Source organism: Pteropus alecto, unplaced genomic scaffold, assembly GCF_000325575.1.
Source record: "Pteropus alecto unplaced genomic scaffold, ASM32557v1 scaffold101, whole genome shotgun sequence".
NCBI classification, from domain to species: domain Eukaryota; kingdom Metazoa; phylum Chordata; class Mammalia; order Chiroptera; family Pteropodidae; genus Pteropus; species Pteropus alecto.
The window spans coordinates 2567513-2586259 of record NW_006432945.1 but is presented as its reverse complement, the minus strand read 5'-3'; the positions used below and the strand labels follow the sequence as shown (position 1 = coordinate 2586259).

Sequence of the window (18747 nt, the reverse complement as noted above, 5' to 3'; positions counted from 1 at the left end):
ATATAGAAGTGTAACAAAAATATATACAACTATAACAAAAAGTTATCTGTAATTCCATAACTTGACAGTGCAGTGATAACCACTGTTAATATTTTGCATCTTTCCATGTATGTTTCCTGACCATTTTTCAACACGTAAATATTTGTATACTTATGCACAATAGAATTAGAATGAAATATTATACAATATGAACTAAGTACTATGAAACTCTTAAAATATTTCATATTACTTAATATGAAATATTACACAACCCTTAAAATTGTTTTAAAATAAGTTATGATATGAAGAAATGCCTCATATATTTGTATACTTATGCACAATATAATTAAGTTAAAATTCTAATTTTATTTGTTTTGTTTTTTTATTTGCTTTTCAATGGAAACCTCCCATACATCTTGGAATAAAATTCTAATTATACTGTGAATCACTATACAAATATGTGTGAACATTTCTCCATAGCATGACTTATTTTAAACCAATTTTTTAAGGGTTGCATAATATTGCATCTCCTGGAAATACCCGATGCTGAAGGAAGCTGCCCTGGCAGGGTGGAGGGATGGAGCAGTGTCTTTGGTTCCTGGCCCTGATGCTGTGCTCCTCTTCCTCCAGGGCATCAGCAGCCTGTTCAGCTCTCTGAAGGTTGTCCGGCTTCTCCGTCTGGGGCGAGTGGCACGCAAGCTGGACCACTACATCGAATATGGAGCGGCCGTGCTGGTTCTGCTGGTGTGTGTGTTCGGACTGGCTGCTCACTGGATGGCCTGCATTTGGTACAGCATCGGGGACTATGAGATCTTCGATGAGGACACCAAGACCATCCGCAACAACAGCTGGCTGTACCAACTGGCGATGGACATTGGCACCCCTTACCAGTTTAATGGGTCTGGCTCAGGGAAGTGGGAAGGCGGTCCCAGCAAGAATTCTGTCTACATCTCCTCGTTATATTTCACCATGACCAGCCTCACCAGCGTGGGCTTTGGGAACATCGCCCCATCCACAGACATCGAGAAGATCTTTGCGGTGGCCATCATGATGATTGGCTGTAAGTATGACAGTTGCTGGGGCTGGAGGGAGGGGCTGCGGCTGGGCATACTGTTTGGCCATCCCTTCTGTTAGCTGGAAATAGGGTAATGGCTACAGTGCCAGCAGGATCAAGGGTATGATAACTTAAAACAAGGGAGAGGTTTTGTTTTTTTTAAGACTAGCTTTATAGTTTTCCTGATAAAGAAGTACATGTTTACAGCAAAGCAATTTAGAAAATACTAAAAAAGCACAAAGTAGAAAATAAAGACCATTCATAATTCTACCATAACTACTATTACCTTCTGGCTTCTCCCTTACAGATTATTTTCTATCCATATCTGAACATATAGATGTAGATTTTTATAAAGTTCAAATGAGATCATGCTACACATACAATTTGGTAAACTGCTTATTCATAGAACAGTGAATTGTGAAAGTCTTTCCATGTCAATTTCAACATAGCCTTAGATCTGTGCAGTCTAATATGGCACCAGAAAAGATGTACACAAAAAGAATGTGAAATATCGCATTAATTATCTCTCGTGTTGATTATATGGTAAAATGATAATATTTTTAATATAGTGGGTTAAATAAAATATTCTGTTACAATTTATTTCACATTTATTTTTGCTTTTTAAAATGTGGCTCCCAGGAATATTGTAAATCTTATTTCTGTTGGATAGCGCTGATCTAGATCAACATTTTTGATATTTGCTTGATGATTGAGAAATATTCCAAATCCAACAAAACAAAACAAAACAAAACATAGGGAGAAAAGGGCTCTTGTTCATTTGAGAAGTACTGGGTTATTGAACTAACTTGACTGGACTGAAAAACAGAAACAAACCTAGTCTTGAGCAAGGTGCTTAAATCTCAGTCACTTACCCATTGACCATTGTGTAACTGTTGCTATTGCCAATTCTGGTAATGGCCTCGGGCTGGCAACAGTGGGCTCCCTTCACTAAAGGGTGTCGTAGGGGAGGAGTGGACCTAACTGGGCTGGGGAAAGCACATGAACATGAGTAGACCGGACTCATGGTGAACCCTCCAAGGGTACTCCCTTGGCACTTCATTGACAAATCATGACATGGGAGAGGACAGTCCTCCTGTGAAGCATCAGTTTGGACAGTCGTCTGGTCACACAGGGTGAAGCTGGGCTCTGGTTCCAGCAGGCAGCAGCAACCCTTTTGTTCATTGACAAATCATGACATGGGAGAGGACAGTCCTCCCGTGAAGCATCATTTGGACAGTCATCTGGTCACACAGGATGAAGCTGGGCTCTAGTTCCAGCAGGCAGCAGCAACCCTTTTGTTTGATGTGGTTCTCAGGGTAGAGTGACACACTGATTATTGTACCAACCAGAGAATTCTAAGACCAGGGAGAGCTGAGGCTTCAGTTCGTTTTGCTTTGTCCAGCCCACCAGAGATCCAGAGTTCCCCACTGAGAGTGGATTTTGTTACCTCGAATTGTCACATTTGCTGCCGGCCTCTTCCATTTTTTCTTTTTTTGCAACCACTCCATGTCTGGTGCAATCCTTTCACCAAAGTCCTCTCTGCAAGGCACAGAGCCTGTCTCTGAGTATTTCTCTGAGTGTGTCTGAGGGGTAATTGATTTGTGGGAAGGGTGTGCCCATGGAGCTTTTGGGTTTGCTCCTTACTTTAAAATGGGTTTTAATAGAGATGATTGCCTGACCATGGGAGATAACGTTAAGTATCTGTGGGTGGCTAATTGCTTTTTGCTTAATTAGAATTTGAGGTGCTTTGTCATGTGGCATAAAAGGATTTAAGACCTTTGCTCTTCTAGAACTGTTTCAGCCTTAACAGCACCAGATTTCTAGGCAGTGCTTGCAGCATTTTTGCGAGGCTTCGGGCACCCAGTAAACAACCAGATATGCTGTGCTCAGGGTACAATTTCTCTCTCTTAGAGGGGATGATGAGACACCTGGTCAATCTAAATACCGCATTATATCCATTACAGGAACTTTTCTAAGAGTGGTCAGTTAGAATATGGGCCCCATTCTGTGGGCTCCCCAAGGACTTTCAAATATGAGAAGACGACTTTGCAAATTTTTACCTGGCAGAGAAGAAAAAAAAAAAAAACATTTCTGGTGGCATATAATGAGGGCAAGCAGTTTGTTTTCCCCAAACCATTCTTCTATGGAGAGCATATTTCCTAGGTACAGCCTCTGAGGAACACTTCAAACGATTATCGCCTCTTCCTCTCCTCACCTTCTCAGAGCTGGGCGATGTTTCCGTTTCTTTGAATAAAGTGTAACACACAGGCGGTCACCTCTGCATTGTGCCACCACGTCTGACATTTGGGTAGGCAAGCCTCCTTAACAGTAACACTTTTTCCTGAACACTTGTTTGTTAGGCACTGTGCTCAGTGCTCTACACGCAGTTCCCATAGCTCACAAGAATTCTATACGTGAGAGATTATCATCTCCGTCTTGGAAGGAATGGAAGCTCCGAGAAGCTACCTCACTCCCCCAGGAACGTGGGGCTGGTAAGCAGAAGAGAAAGGAGTTGGATCTGGGCCCCTCTGAATTAGAGGCCTTGCTCGACCCACAAAGCCACCTGTGTTGCCGTATTCTGGAAACAGTCCACCAGCCTCTCCGTGCCGACACACCAACACTTAAACTTTAACAAGCCGGTACTTCGGCGCCGGAAACTTTTCGTACGCCCGCCTATTTGTTGTTGTTGTTATTTGAAGAACGAGATTATGGTACAGACTCCGGGGACCAGGTGCTTCAGAAACCAGCCATTTTTCAGCAACCTGTCACAGTTAGAGCTGTTCCACGTTCTATGTGACGCTCTGACAAATTCTTGGACTAACAGCATAGTTATTGCGCTCTGTGTAATGTGATGGCAATTAGCTTTGTAAACTCACCTTCAGAACAACCTCTGTTCAGAACAAATGCTGATGTCTTATTAGATTTGTGGGGTTCTCTTTTATCTTGTTTTGCCTACGTGTGTGCATGTGCACACTTACATTTTTACTGCATGCCTCACAGGACTGGGCTGACCCCAGAACTGGGATCACTGGTGACAGGGAGCACTGACAAGAGCCTGCATTTATGCTAAGGGATCAGTGCACATCTCCCTTCTTTGTTACCCCGGGGATGTAGGGAGACAGCAAGCCAGTGGGCTTTTGAAGTACTGGTTACATTGTGATTTTTTTTCCTCTTCCATTGAATTTTACATGTATCAGTAATAGTATTTTTTTTGGTTATTCTGTTGCAGTGTATTAGCTGTAGCATGGATTATCCAGAAGCCTTCTATTGCTTCTCCTCTCTGTTCTCTGGCACCAAATATCTCATTATAACTTGGCTAATTCCTCAGAGGTTGCAGGAAAACTAAGTATTTTTAATCTTGCCCACTTTTCTCAGTTCTGATAAAAATTGCAATAAGAAGAGGTGGAAACTGTTGGCTAAAATGAGTATTGTGATTAGCTGTGGGTGTAGGTGACCTGCAGTGTCTCCAGCTGCCTGGTTTTATGTCTAACTTCCATTCTGGGATGTTGTTCTGGGCCAGGGGCAAGCCAACCCCTGGCCCGATCTCCCTGCCCTCTGCATGTGGGTCTCCTGTGGCCTTCTACAAGGGCTCACCCTGAGGTGTGGTGAGTGGACTCCTCACATCTTTTTGTACATTTCCTTTGTGTTGGTGATGCTGGCCACTCTGGCCCTCTTTGTGGCACCTGAGAAGGGGTGTCCCCATTTCAACAGGCACGTACTGAATGCCTTTCCTTTAGACCCCAACTATATGCTGAGGATTTGCAGACTACCCCTGTGGGTGGCACCCTGAGGGAGTCCCAGGTCTGATGGTCATAGGGGCTGTGGAAAGATAGAGACAGGCCCTGTCAGCCACCAGCCAGTGACTAAAGGCTGCAGATGGAGCCCTCACTGTGGCCTGAACCTTCCCCAGACCACTGAGGGACCCCTGAAGGAAGGAAGAACTGCTAGGAGGCGGAGTTCCTTTTTCGGGAAGGTCTCAGTCTCAGGTCAAGGGCACAACCCTGTCTCGGGGAGCTCTCCAGGGAGAACTCGATGGAGGAGACAGTTCTCATTTTTTTAAATGGGCTTAGCACTTTTCCGATTCTCTCCTCATAATGTCATTGCTGTCATCCTGTCATTATAATTAAGCCACATTCATTTCCTTCCTCTCCGACAGTGGCAGGGGATCTAGACATTGTACTCCCGCTCTAGACACTCTCCGCCCCACCTCACCCCGCACGGGACATTCGCTCTGCCACCTCAGCATCGCAGGATGACACCTGGTCTCTTTGAATTCATTTCTTTCTTCCCAGTTTTTCCCCACCTCAGCAGTTTCAAACCAGAGCAGAATGTCAGTGCCGAAGGGACCCAGGGGAGCACCTGTTTGGTCCAGAACACCCCTCCCTGGTTCTGCTGGGCGGCACCATCTTCATCAATGCTTCAGTCTACTCCGTTCCCCCGTCCCCCATGACTGGGTGCTCACAGAGAGCAAGTGGGCTCCCTCCCGGTGGTTTCTTTATATCACCTTCTCTCCTGGGGGAAGGGACAGTGATGCTCCGCACCCCTGGGCCTTTGACCCCACTCCCTGACCCACTTGCAATATGCTCTGTGGCCTCCTTTCTGCTTAGATTATTTGCTAGCAAACATGGACTTTTCCCTGCCTCCTTTGTGATCTTAGTTAAACATTTCTTAAATCTTTCCATTTCACCTTTGCTGACTATGCCGTTTTGCATTCTATGTCAATATGCTGGTTTTACAAAAATGATATGGGGACACACCTCCCAGGAGGCTGTAAAGATACTCCTAGGAGACTTTAGACACATAGTAGGTGCTTGATAAACTTAGGTTCGTTGCATCTGAACAATGGAGAAGGCTCTGGAGTTTTGAAAATGGTCTTCAGGGCTATTGGCAAAGCTTTATTAATTAGGATATGGGTTCTGCTGCTGGACAGAGACACAGAGTGATACTAGCATCGACAAAGCATACGTTTCCTAAAAGTTTGGGGTTGGTCTGGCTCTCTGCAGTCGTCAGAGACCCCGGCTTCTCTGCTACCTTCAGCATATGACTTCCACATCAGGATCCCATATGTCTGTTTCATCTTCAGCCATCTGTTTGTTTGTTTGTTTTCCAGAAAGTAGAAAGAGGAGGAAGGGGAAGGATGGCTGAACTCTCATTTTGAGAACAAGACTAGGAAATTGTCCATGTTATCTTTGTTCATTGGTGGGAACTTGGTAACCTGGCCTTACCTAGCTGCAAAGGAGGCTGGGAAATGTAGTTTTTATTCTAGGTGGTCATGTGTGCAGTAATACAGACAAGGAGAACAGGTAGTGGAAGACCAGCAGCTGTGTCTGACTGCCTCAGCTTTCCTCCCTCTCCTTATCTCCTTTCAAGTGATACCAGCAAACATTAGCTCGCCATGACGGGCAGACCCTGTTGGTGCTTTATCCCCGAATTGCTCGCTGAGGAACTTTGGTTCAGGTCCTAGATCTGCTCGGTCCTTCGGGTTGCTTCTTTCAATTTCTGTGAACTAGAGTAAGAGGCTTCCTGACAATCTCACTTTCGTGGAAGTGAGAACTAAGTGAGATAGCGATGTATGATAGCTTTTTGAAAAAGCTGAAATTTTTACATTCAGATGTTGTGATTTTGTTGCTAATAACTGCAGTTGCTTCTTGCTCTTCCCAGTTAATTTTTTCTTTCCTGTTCTTAGAAAAAGGAAAAAAAAAAAATAATTGCTATTCCCTTCTCAGGAGCATAAGAATGCTGTTTAATTTCATTTTGGGTTTATGTTTATTTTGGGAAATGGGGCAGTGTCCAGAATGCTATGGGAGAAATGACTATTCATTTCTCATTTATTCTTAGAGGCTTTTTTCTAGCCAGCAAATCAGCTTCTTTTTATCTAGAACCTTATTTTTCAAAAAAGTCCCGTCCGCCCCTGTGCATCTCAGGTGGATACCCCCATCTCCGACACAACCTCGGGCTGCTTTCTGTCTTCCACATCCCTTCCTCCCCTGCTCCAGAAACTCTCTGGTTCCTACCTCCTGATTCTGAACCCTTAGCTGCCCTGATGCTCTTAAGGCTGACGGACCCTGCTTTGGGTTTCTTCACTTGCCCTTAGAACTTGACACTACTGTATAAACGTACTCTGCTCCTTACACTGCTCTTACGACTTCACAGTTGTTTTTCTTGCTGTGGGTGTATTTCGCCTAGCTCCCATGGAACTCGAGGCTTCTGGGGGGCAGGACTGGTGGGTGTCCCTGCCCTTCTCCTCTGTCTCTGGGCACATGTGTGTGAGAACATGGAAAAGAGCCTGAGCTTCGGAGCTGGGCAGTTCTGGCTTCCAGACCCACCTCTGCTCTCAATTAATACTTTGACCTTTGGCAGTTTCCTCAACTGAAAATGGAGAAACCAGGCCACCCTGGCTGAGTTTTGGGGAAGAAAAATAAAATAATGTGACATATCTAGCACAGCTCTTTATACACGGGGTGTTCAAACAACGGTAGTTCTCTCTCCGGTCCTCTTAGAGCGTATTTCTAGGACTCATCAAACAATGATGTTTTTCAACCATTTGCTAGTCCTTTGGGTGTGCTCGACTTTACGAGAATTCGAACTTGCATAACACATCAGTTACATCTCAGTATTTAATGCCCAGGTCATTAAATATACGTATATCTGGAGGTTTTCTAGATACAAAGCTTCTTTAAAAGAAAAATTGGCCTGACTGCAGAGCAAGTTAGGGAAAGCTCTTAATGGGGGAGAAAGTCATATCATGTGGTCAGGGAGGCCTCCGGGGCATCACTGTCCAGGCCTGACAGTGTCACTGGGCAGGGAACAGCACCGAGAGGCATGAGGTTTCCCCCCCTGGAGAAAGAGAGAAGGGACTAGAAACACACATGCGTTGGGCGCCCAAGAAGTGCCACATGTCATGCTGGGAACTCCTCCTCCCCCGACAGCCCCACGAATAGGCTTTATTATCCCCGTTTTGCAGATAAGAAAACTGAGGTTCAGAGACATTAGTTACTTACCCGAGGTCACAGAGTAAGAGGTGGCCATACTGGGTTTTGAACCCAGTTTATATGACACCGAAGTTGCACTTTGTTTTATTTCTTCCCTTGCTGGTTATTTTGGGGTGTGGGAGGAGAAAACGTAGTCTTCTTTTTGTTTTAGGGGTGAGAAAATTGTGGAGTAGAGTAAGTAAGTCCTTACTTAATGTCGTCAATAGATTCTACAACTTTAAGCAAAACAACATATACTGTGCGAAACCAATCTTACCATAGGCTAATTGATATTAACAAGAGTTAAGTTACTGTGGCATCTCATCAACACTATAGTGGAATGACCAGCTATAATTTTCTGAAGGTCGCACAGCTACTGAGAAGCAGGGCTTGTCATTGCTCCCAGCTCAGTGCTTTCCTGCTCTTCCAGGTCAGCATGAGGGCAGTTGGCACCGATAGCCACAGGTCACAGGTGATGCCAGTAGATTGTGGTAGCTGGTCCCTTCATAGGTCGTCCTCATACCCTGATGAGAAGAGGTGAAGGTAGGTGGAGAGTAGTTAAGGTCTCTATTCCATCTTCATCAAAGGAACTTATTAATCGAGTTTCATATGTTTTGATCTGCTTTTTATCGAGCCTTTGTTGATAGGCTGACAACTACAGATAGATAGAGAGAAAGTACACAGAGGAGAAAATTTTTTTTTCCTTCTTTAAAATTGGTGAGAGGTTGAATGCTCACCAGGGAAATGTTTTCTAAAAATACATGAATAAGTATGGTCCGTGAGAAAACAAATGTCAGATTTACCCACATCCCTAGAACCTCAATCAATCAACAGTTTACCTGAGTACCTCTTTGTTCATTTTATAAACATTGAATGTCTGTCGTATACCATATTCTATAAACATAAGGTCTGTCCTCATGTTGCTTGTGGTCTGCTGGGGGAGCCAGATGAGTAAATGAGAAACCGCTGTGAAACGAGATGAGTCTCTACTAAGGAGAGCACAGGTTGTCATGGGAACACGTGCAGGGGTGCATTACCCAGTCAGGGGTCTTGGAGGGGGTCAGGGAGGATACACCCCATGTATTGGGAAGAGCCCTGGCCAAGGCACTGAGGCTTTCCCAAGATATATCTCGTTGCATCTGTTTGCAGATGTCTCTCCGGCCAGACTGCCTTAGGTCAGGGGCTGTATGGGTTATTACTTGGTCCACATGGGCTCAATATTGAATGAGTGGAGGAAGGGAGAGAAAGTAAGACATTATCACTTCCTCGACTTTCTTACAATCTACTTTGGGAAAAACAGATACAAATGGGAAAAAGCACATAAAACTGGAAAGTAGAGAATGTTCATAGAATAAGCAGCAGAACCAGTTTGTGCTTTCATATTTCTGGGTAGACAGTGGTCATTTCTGTAAAGTGGAGGTGAAAATGGTATTAACGAGATTTTACTTAGCTAGTGAATAATGGTTAGGATTTGCATGGTTTAGAAAGATGGATAAGTAAGACTAGTACTAATAATGACAAGACTGTGAGCATATATTATATGTAGGACACTTTATACACCTTATTTATTAACTCTCCTAACAGGCCTATGTCACAGGTGTTATTATCCTAGTATTACAAGTGAGGAAGCTGAAACTCAGAGAGGTCAATTATCTTCCCCCCGGGTCAACCTTCTTGTGACTGGTGGGGTGAGAATTCAAACCTGATCTCTGACTTCACACTCGTTGTTTCTCCGCCAGTCTGCATGGCTACCCTGTGAGGATGTCTCTGGAGCAGAAGCTGGCAGGGAAAGCAGTCACCACCCCTTCCTGCCAAACAGGACAGTGGGAAGGAAGGAAGGAAGGAAGGCAGGGAGGGAGGAAGGAAGGAAGGAAAGAAGGAAGGAAGGAAGGAAGGCAGGCAGGCTGATCTGAGAGGGCCTGAGTGCCACTCTGTGCCTCCTGGCTTGTCAGCATCTCAGACTCCTTCCTGCGGTAGGCTTAGTGCTTGTGACCACCTCCACCAATCAGTCACGTGCCAAGAGATGGGGATTGCAACAAGTTGCAGTAAAACTAATTTGCTGAATTTTTTGAACACCCAAATCTCAATCTTTCAGTCTGTCACTTAGAAAAATCACTGGGGGACACCAGCAGTGATTTCTGGTTTATATTGCTCAGTTTGTTAAACTAAAGGAGCTACACGGTCAGCCTATTTCCATCGAAGAGTTTCTTCTTCTCCTGGACGACCCCCTTTTGGATCAGTGCTATCCAGAGAGGAGACTAGATAATGGGGATGATTTCTGAAGACGATCTCCATCACCAGTGAAGCTAGTCAGGCTCCACGTACAACTGACGTTAGGTCAGGAGCATAATTTTAATTTCTAAAATCATTATAATATAGATAGTCCATGGGATCGAAAGAGATAATCATGGGTATAAATTCTGGCTCCAGTGCTTAATAGTCAAGTGAACAAGCTACTTAATTCCTGAGACTGTTTCTTCATCTATAAAATAGGGATGATGCAAATTCAATGTCATAAATGACGGGAAAGTTTCTTCCCTTTCAGAACCTTTGTTTTTGCCTGGTGCCCAGCCCAGAGCCACAGATGGTCTGTTAGTTGGTGGTGATGCTATTCTTCCGACACCCTCGGTCTGTGTTGTTTGTTTGATAATTCAGCAAGGGACTTTGGTAGGCTGGAGGTTTAGAGGCGGGAGGAGGTGTTATATGCAAAGGTGGTGATGGAATATGGGGACAGCACAATGCTTTGCATACAAAAGAGCTTGATAAAGGTTTGTGGAGCTAAATATCAAGATGAAAATCTGGTGTGGATGCTGTGAAATGAGGTGCTCTCAGGGCCGGCTCCATAAATCCTCACTTGATGGTGACTTTGCAGTCTCAAAAATTGTTTCCATTTTCACTTTTCCCCATTGTGGTCCTCTGTACGTGTGTGAGAATAATTTTAGCTTTCATCAGCTAGAGGTCTGGCTCTGAATCATAGCTATGTGGTGATAAAAACCCATTGTCACCACAAGAAATCTTGGCAAGGAGAGAAGTCTTGGGAGAAAGAGCAAAATGAAAGAGCAGGAGGCTTAGAAAGAAAATCAAATATGTGAAAAATCACCGGTGAATTCTGCAGAGCTGCAGGTGCCCTGCTCAGAAGGGTGACCTTTGCTCCTCGTTGGGCAGGGTTGGAGTGGACACAGCAAAGCTGGAGCAGGGGAGGGAGTCCTTCTTCCTGGTCATAACCGCATGACTGAGGCCGGGCCCTCCTTAGTGCTCCCCAGGTTAGGTATGAGGGAAGCAGAATGCACCCACTAGAGAAACAATAGCATTGAACTCTAAAGGGTCCCTACAAAACAAGGCCCAAAGGTGCAGCTCCGCAGAGGACAGCAGGCTGACCGCAGCTCTGTGGAGACAACACAGAGCAAGGAGGCTCCCAGGCCTTGAGGCTACAGGGCAGGGAAGAATCAGGTGGGGAGGCAGGGAAGAGCCAGATGCCACAGGTTCCCCCCTGACTGTCTTTTCGATTCCATCTCCCCTGGGACACTCAGGTGTTTAATTACACTGAGCCTCGCTCACAGGCCGGCACTGGAGGCCTTGGCTGGCGTCCAGCAGCTTAACAAGTGGAACGGAGGCAGGATTTCTGAGCAGAGGCCTTTCTGGACACAGTGGAATGTGCGATTTGAGCCTTCCATCTTTGCTTCTGTCTCTCTCCACCCTCCCACAAATATTTAAACCCCCTGCTATGAGTCAATCACTTAGAAATGGTGTGAAGACAGATGAATAATCAGCCTTTCTTTTTTCTGTGATAATTCACCAGATCTCCAATTATCTCAGGGGCACTCAGAATGTTTGAATTGAGAAGCACTTCAAATGTGGTCAAGGTCACCTACTCACTAGATCTTTGAATCCCTTTCCTGAAGCTTGAACGCCCCCAGGAATGGGTTCATTTCACTTCCAGGTAAGCTCAAGGATGAGCATTTCCCTCTTACATAAAGCTAAAATCCTCTCCCTGCAGATTCTACCCCTTGTTCTTGATTCTTTACTCCTGAGACTTGGTGAGACAAATCTAGCTTGTCTTTTACATGACAGAGCTTCAAATACTTGAAAACCACTATGTCTGCCTTGAGGCTTCTCATCTCCAAGCGGGATACATCCAACTTCTTCCATGTGGCTCTGAGAACATTCTCTAATCTGGATAACGATGATCTCTTTCTCTCCCCATTTGTTTAAGTCTTACTTATAAGAGGCCCAGGACTAAACTCAGTTATCTGCCTGTGGTTTGGCCAGAGCAGAAATGAGCAGTACCATTACTCACTTCATTTCAAAATCGCATTCATAGATTGAAAGAGCATCAGAACTAGAAAGGGTCTTGGAGACCATCGGTCCTAGCAACATCATCATGCAGATGAAGAGACGAGGCCCAGAAAGAGGAGTTGACTCAATTTGGCAGAGCAACAAAAGGACCCAAGTCTCCCCAAACCCCGATCCTCCAAGCTGTTAGCACTTTTCACCACTCCTCCCTACGTCTGTCTAGACTTCTCTTAATTCAAGTTTGTATTTTTGACTGCTATATCATACTGCCGGTTAAAATTCAACTGACGCCCAGCTAGAAGTCATATGTTATTTCACATATGAACCACGTTTTTAACATCTTCTGCTTTTTTAGTTGTCTTTTTGATCCAAATCCATGATTTGACATTTATCCAAATGTGTCTTCTCGTTTCCCCTCGCTGCTCCAATCTGGGAAGATAGTCACGGAACAAAGCTACGGGAGTGCGAACAAAATGGTTTCTTTTTCCATCGCTTCCCCGCGAGATCTGCAGAACCTAGCTCATGGCTTAAAGGGTTCTAGTGACATCCCATGTTGACTCGGGAGTGACCTCACTGCCCTCTTCTTTTTCCTTCCCTGGCCGCTCCTGTCATGCACACGTGGTTTCCCAGTTGTCACCTCGACCCTGCTGGGCTGTAGACCTTTTTCTCTACCAAAGTACTGACGTTACTCCTTCCATGTCACCCACAATGACATGCAGAAGCTCTGCACTTTGCTCCAGGGTTGGGGGAAATGCTTTCCTCCCACCAGAGCTGAAGCCTGGCACCAGGACAGAGTAAGAGCTCGTCATGCTGTCAGTGACAGATAACTTTTATTTGACTTTTTAAAAAATAAAATTCCAGTCTCTTTTCTCGGACGGTGACTTGGACTCTCTTGCATGCGGGCTAGAAGGTCCCCTGGGCGCTATACTCTCCCTTTCTTGTTCTGCTCACAGACTCTCGCCCTAGACCAGCGTTCCTAGACGGGTCTTGCTCTGGGCAAGCATCTATCCATTGAGAAACCACATTTCTATCATTCTTCGCTTTTGCGCTTAGCTTTTTGGACCCAATGCCGTGACTACCAGTAGGGCAAACCCTTCCCCACTGAGAACAACTTCTTGGCACTTAAGGAGACTCATTATTCCTGGCTACTTGGAGGCAGGAGCCCTGGCAAGGGGCCTGTAGTCCCCTGCACCAGTCTCACCCGGGGTCTTGCGTGTAAATAAGTCTCAACTCTCTTGCCCCCAGGGAGCTTTGACCAAGTTATAATTTTAATTTATTTGTGATTATTTGATTGTCAGATACATGCTTTGCAAATGTTTTCTCCCATTCTGCGGGTTGCCTTTTCACTTTCTTGCTGGTGTCCTCTGCACAAAGTTTTTAATTTGGATGACGACCAGCGTATGTTTTTTTGTTTTGTGGCTTTGCTTTGGCCATATTTAAGGGTCGTGATCTTTAATCTCACCCTGGTTATTACCTCCCTAGCCTCAGTCATCCCTGAATTTGATCATGTCATCAATTTGGGGGTGTTCTGGCCCACTGAGTCATTCTTTCGTGTTGCATAGTGTAAGAGCATGCACCCTCCAGAACCACTCCCCCACCTCTGCTTCTTCAGAAACTTGCAGGCGAGCTTCCTAAATTCATCCATGAGAGAATCGGAGCAAATATGAGAGAAAGCACTGCATTAATAGCAGGACATGGAGCTCATCGATCCACAACTTTATTGTGGATCGGGCAGTTGGAGACATTGTTTTATGAATTCTACCCACTGGATGTCTCTTCTTTCCATGTAGTGAAGAGAGGCATGGGAAATAGTTGTGAAAAATCTCTTAATTGTTCTGGGTTACTACCAAAAGCTGGAGCCAAGACTGTCATTGTGTGGAATGACATATCAGCACTGCTCTCTAGTGGGTGCTCCTAAGTGTTACCCGAGTCTGGGAGGGTAACACCACTGAACAGTGATATCTGACCCCGCAGCATCTTGTCATTCTGTCCCCTGGCACCGTGTCCGCCACAGTGCTCTGGCAGCCAAAAATGGCTGCTGCTTGCCCCATATTAAATCACAGACCTACTCTTCACAGTCAGCTCAGCCCTAGAGACCTGGCTGTTTCTAATCCCCACGTTTAGAAGCCAAGCACAAGGCTTGGGGCAGTAAGAGGACTCGCATGAGGTCACATGCTGACCTTTCCACAAGCAGCTCAGCTGGAAATTGTACCCATGACTCTGTCTCTGGGAATTCAGACCTGACTGCATTTGCCCCCCACATCGCTCTTCATCCAGCCACTCCCCTGAGACCTTGAAACCAGCTGAGGGTGGGAGTGGATGGGGGGCAGGTGGAGAGAGAGAGAGAGAGAGAGGAGAGAGAGAGAGAGAGAGAGAGAGAATATGAGTGTACAGATGAGGTCTGATTTGAGACAGGCAAAAGGTTATACACTGCAGCGAGTGGATTTGATTTAAGGAGAAAGAAAATATTAATTCTAGTTCCCTACTTTGGTATACTGCTTTGAGCAAATAAAGTATATTGTACACATATGTCACTAGACCTTATAGTAACACCATTAAGGAACGAGGCTTGGAGTGGCTGACTGATTTTCCTGACAGCTACTGAGTGGAAGAACCCAAGCTTACACCTAAGCCTAAGGTGTTCCCTCAATACCCACCGAGAACAAGGAGACATTGGGCCAGCTTCTCTTCATCCTTTTTACACTGAGATGAAAGACTTGAGTCTCTCTTGCTTACCACTGTTCGTGTGAACAGTTTATTATTAGCAGCAGTCTCTGTTCACTAGACTCAGGGCCACAGGTCGGGAGCCGAAGGCCAGGTAACTGGCTGTAGGGGAGAAGCAGGGCTCTGCTTTGGGGAGGTGTCGTCATTGGCCACTTGGATCGTGGTCCATGTAAGGGTGTTGTTAATCTAATGGTGCTCTGTAAATAGAAGCTCAGCAGTCCCAGCACATCTTGCTTTTCTGTGGCTGGATCAGCTAGGAAAATGACAATGTTCATGATGATGTTAAGAGCTAAGATCTACTGAGCCAAGGACCAAGTATTCTTAACTCAGATGGACTCCTTTAATCCTCACAACCCTATGAGATGGGACTATTACCATCATTCCCATTTTACAGATATGAAAACAGGGGTAGAAAGGTGAGAAGTCATTCACCTCGGATCAGCTCGGAAGTGGAAGAGCTGCATAGATTCCAACCGCGTAGACTCAGCGACTCAGCATGTATTGAAGATCCGCCCGGTGCCAGATCCCTGACCAACAGTCAGCTTTCAGGGAATGGCTCTTTGTCTCTTTCTCTGCTTTTTCTTTGCCTCTGCTCCCTCCTCTCTAAGGGTCTAAAGTTGCGGGGAGTTGTGAGGGAGGTCAAGGTGGGGTAGACCCTCTAATGAAAATAGGTGATAGAGATGTTCCCATATATTCCTTGTCTTCCCTTAGCTACTCACTCTTTGTATGGCCGTGGGAAGTTCCCAAGGCCAACGGTGACCTTCTGAGCCTTAATCTCCTCATCTTTAAAGTAGAAATGATGATGTCTACCTGGCAGGGTGGATGTACTGTCTGCGAAATCTCTGACACAGGGCTGGGCACATAGTAAGGACCAGATAAGTAAGTGCTGGAGTTATTAATCACTAATATTCTTCTTCTTCTTCCTTCTTTCTGTACCCACCCTAGAGAGAGACATTGAGTGTTGCCTAGTGAGCACTTACTGGAAATCAGTTGGCCCCAGTCTCTCTTTCAAAAGCCTTCTCTTGTTAAGACATGACAGGTGTTATTCACTTATTCATACCACTAGCCTTTGGGATAAATTAAATAACAGTGCCCCAGAGAATTTCTCTACATCTTCCACTGAGTTTGTCAATCTTCCCTCCCCAGTTGCGAGTCCACCAGAGACAGAGGCTCTGCATGGTGGGGCTGGGGACAGGGGAGGCCTGGGGAGAGACCCATGAGATTGGCAGGGACAGAAGCCCGAGAACGATGCTCTCCATCTGCACCATGTGAGGCTTCTATGAGGCACCACTTTGCAGGGCTCACTTAGCTTCTGCTTTCCCTCTTTAATCAGGCTTCTTACAAAGCAGTTATCTCATTATTTAAATATTCTCCAGTCAAATGTTCTCACATTCATAACTTAATGACCTCAATTATGCATATTAGTGAGGAAAGTACTTGGCCTTGCTTAGCTGGTGCCTGATGAGGTTCCATGGTTTTTCTTAGAGGCCATGAGCTGGGCTCGTGAGTGCATAGTTCCTGGTCAGGTACATGAAGAGATCACAGGACAAGAGAACTGCAAATGTGTCATAGCCCTTTTCATGCTGACCGCAGCTCAGTGTCCTCAAAGGTTGGGTGTGCTTGCCACAGCTGTGCCCCCTCTCAGGGGTGGGGAGGAGGAAAGGACCGAATTTGGAGTGGGTCCAGTTCTGTGTCTGCCCCCAAGGAGCGGTTTTGCTTTTTTACACCTCCGTGTTTCACCAGCTGGAGAGAGGAAGTGTAATTAACCTCCATCTTTCTCTTCCTAAGAGGCAGGTACATAGGATAAATCTGTAACTTTGGGCCGGAACTTTCCAGAGAGGACTTCAGTGGGGAAAGCCTTGAGGGTTGATTGATTTGAAGTGTGTTATTCCAATAGGAAGGAGAACAGGAGCTTAATCTCTGGGTTATGGTATTCTATTTTTTTCCCTAAACTTTTATCGAATGTCTACTGTGAGCAAAGCACATCATAAGTATTTCCAGGTAGCAAATAGACCTTCCTTTACTCAGCCTACATGTCAATACCAACTTTTAGCTATTTGCTGATGTGATGAACTACTCTGTTCACCATCCGCGCACAGAGTGGTTAGCGCCGGAACTGCTGAGCTCTCCAAGTAAAGCCAAGTCCGTTTCCCTAATTGTCCTTCCAGAGGCTTGACCTCATTCCCTGGGGCCATCAGCCCTTCCCGAATCCTCCCCGGGAGGTTGCAAATTTACTACCTGTGATTGATGAGCATATTTTATTCATTTATTTAACAAAAGATGGAGCAGCTAGGTGCTGAGAATAAAAACAGTAAAGTTGCAAGTAAGTGACAGTAGCAAGGGGACAGAGAAGTCCACAGACAATTTTCATGCAGTGTGAGAAGTCCTATGATTGCAGTCAAGTATTAGGGATCAAGGAACAGTGGATGTTTACTGTGATCTGAAGGCTAACTAGAGTTAGCCAGGTGAAAAAATGAGACACGGAAGGGTGCGAAGCGGGCCAGAGATCACGGTGCCTTTGGAGAGAGTGAAATGAGCTCACGTAGCTAAAGCGTAGGGGGAGAGGGCAACTAGCAAGCACCAAGGCTCCCACAGAAAGTGGGGGCTTGTTTTGAAGGGTCCTAGATACACTTTCGCTTGAGGGCAGTGGGGGCAATCCAAGGATTTTCCACAGGGAATTTTAACATGAGAGAATGGATTGGAAACGAGCAAGACCAAAGGCAGCAGCGACAGCCAGGACATTTTTGTATTATTTGAGTGGAGAGATGCTGACAGTCTGAGCTACAGAAGTGCTGGTGAGGATGGAGAGAGATGGAGGGATTCCAGAAACATTAAGAAAGTAGATAGACAGCTCTTGGCAATGTCCCTTCCTGGGGTTGGGGACAGAGTGTGCCACTGCATTGCTGCTTCACTGTGGGCATGCTTCCCAGCCAGGCAGGTAGAGGAGACATTTCAACAATGTCCAAAAGCACCATTTTCAGCCATATGGAGGGTCTGTGGGCGGCTGGGCAGTGACAGGGGAGAACAGACGGGCTGGCCGGCAGCGATGAATGAGCACATCTCCTGAAGCCAAGACTTGCCTTTCGGCCTTCCCCTCACCGTCGTGTGTGAGGACCTGGGGTCATCTGGGGGCAGAGAGACACCGTGGTCAACAGAAGAGCAGCATCTTTATTTATTCTCCTTTTCCCGCAGTGCCCTTTGCTTTAGTTCTTCTGGGCCAAAACCGAAAAACTGCTGTGTATTTAAGGGATTATTTTACCAAAGGAGCAATTGGTCAGATGCTAAGAATCACTTCCCCGGCCAAGCACCACGTGTAGGTCTTGTCTGATCTGCAGAGCTGGGGACCACCCACTCTCAGCGAAGGGGCTGTGGGTGGATCAGGAGCCCTCTCCCCTCTCCTCCCTCCTCTCGCTGGTTTGTTTGTTCATGGTTGATGTTTTCTCGGGGTTTGTTCATCATGGTCTTCCTGGGGCTCCCCTGCCCCCGTCCCTCTTGGCCACCCATGTGTGCACCTTGGAAGGTACCCAGCATCCTTGGAGCAGCGGGGGGCGGGGGTGGAGAGGTGGGCAGCCCTCAGTGCTGGCTGAAAGATGGTGGTGTTTGGAAAAGGGAAGCCTCCCTCACTGTCCTCCAAATCTCAGGATTTGGAGGTCTGGGTGCTTAGATATTTGTTCTGAAATCATTACCCATTTACTTTTCTTATTTGAGGCCATAAGGATGTCGCTG

At 45.9% G+C, this 18747-nt stretch overlaps 1 protein-coding gene across 1 annotated transcript in view; it reads left to right on the top strand.

Annotated features, from left to right (window-relative positions):
- The window catches only part of KCNH1 (potassium voltage-gated channel subfamily H member 1), a 309398-nt gene that overhangs the window by 120030 nt on the left and 170621 nt on the right, over positions 1-18747 (top strand). Inside the window, exon 7 of the mRNA XM_006907696.3 lies at positions 610-1039. Coding sequence (XP_006907758.1) covers positions 610-1039 — 430 coding nt within the window. The remainder of the gene's footprint in view (positions 1-609; positions 1040-18747) is intronic.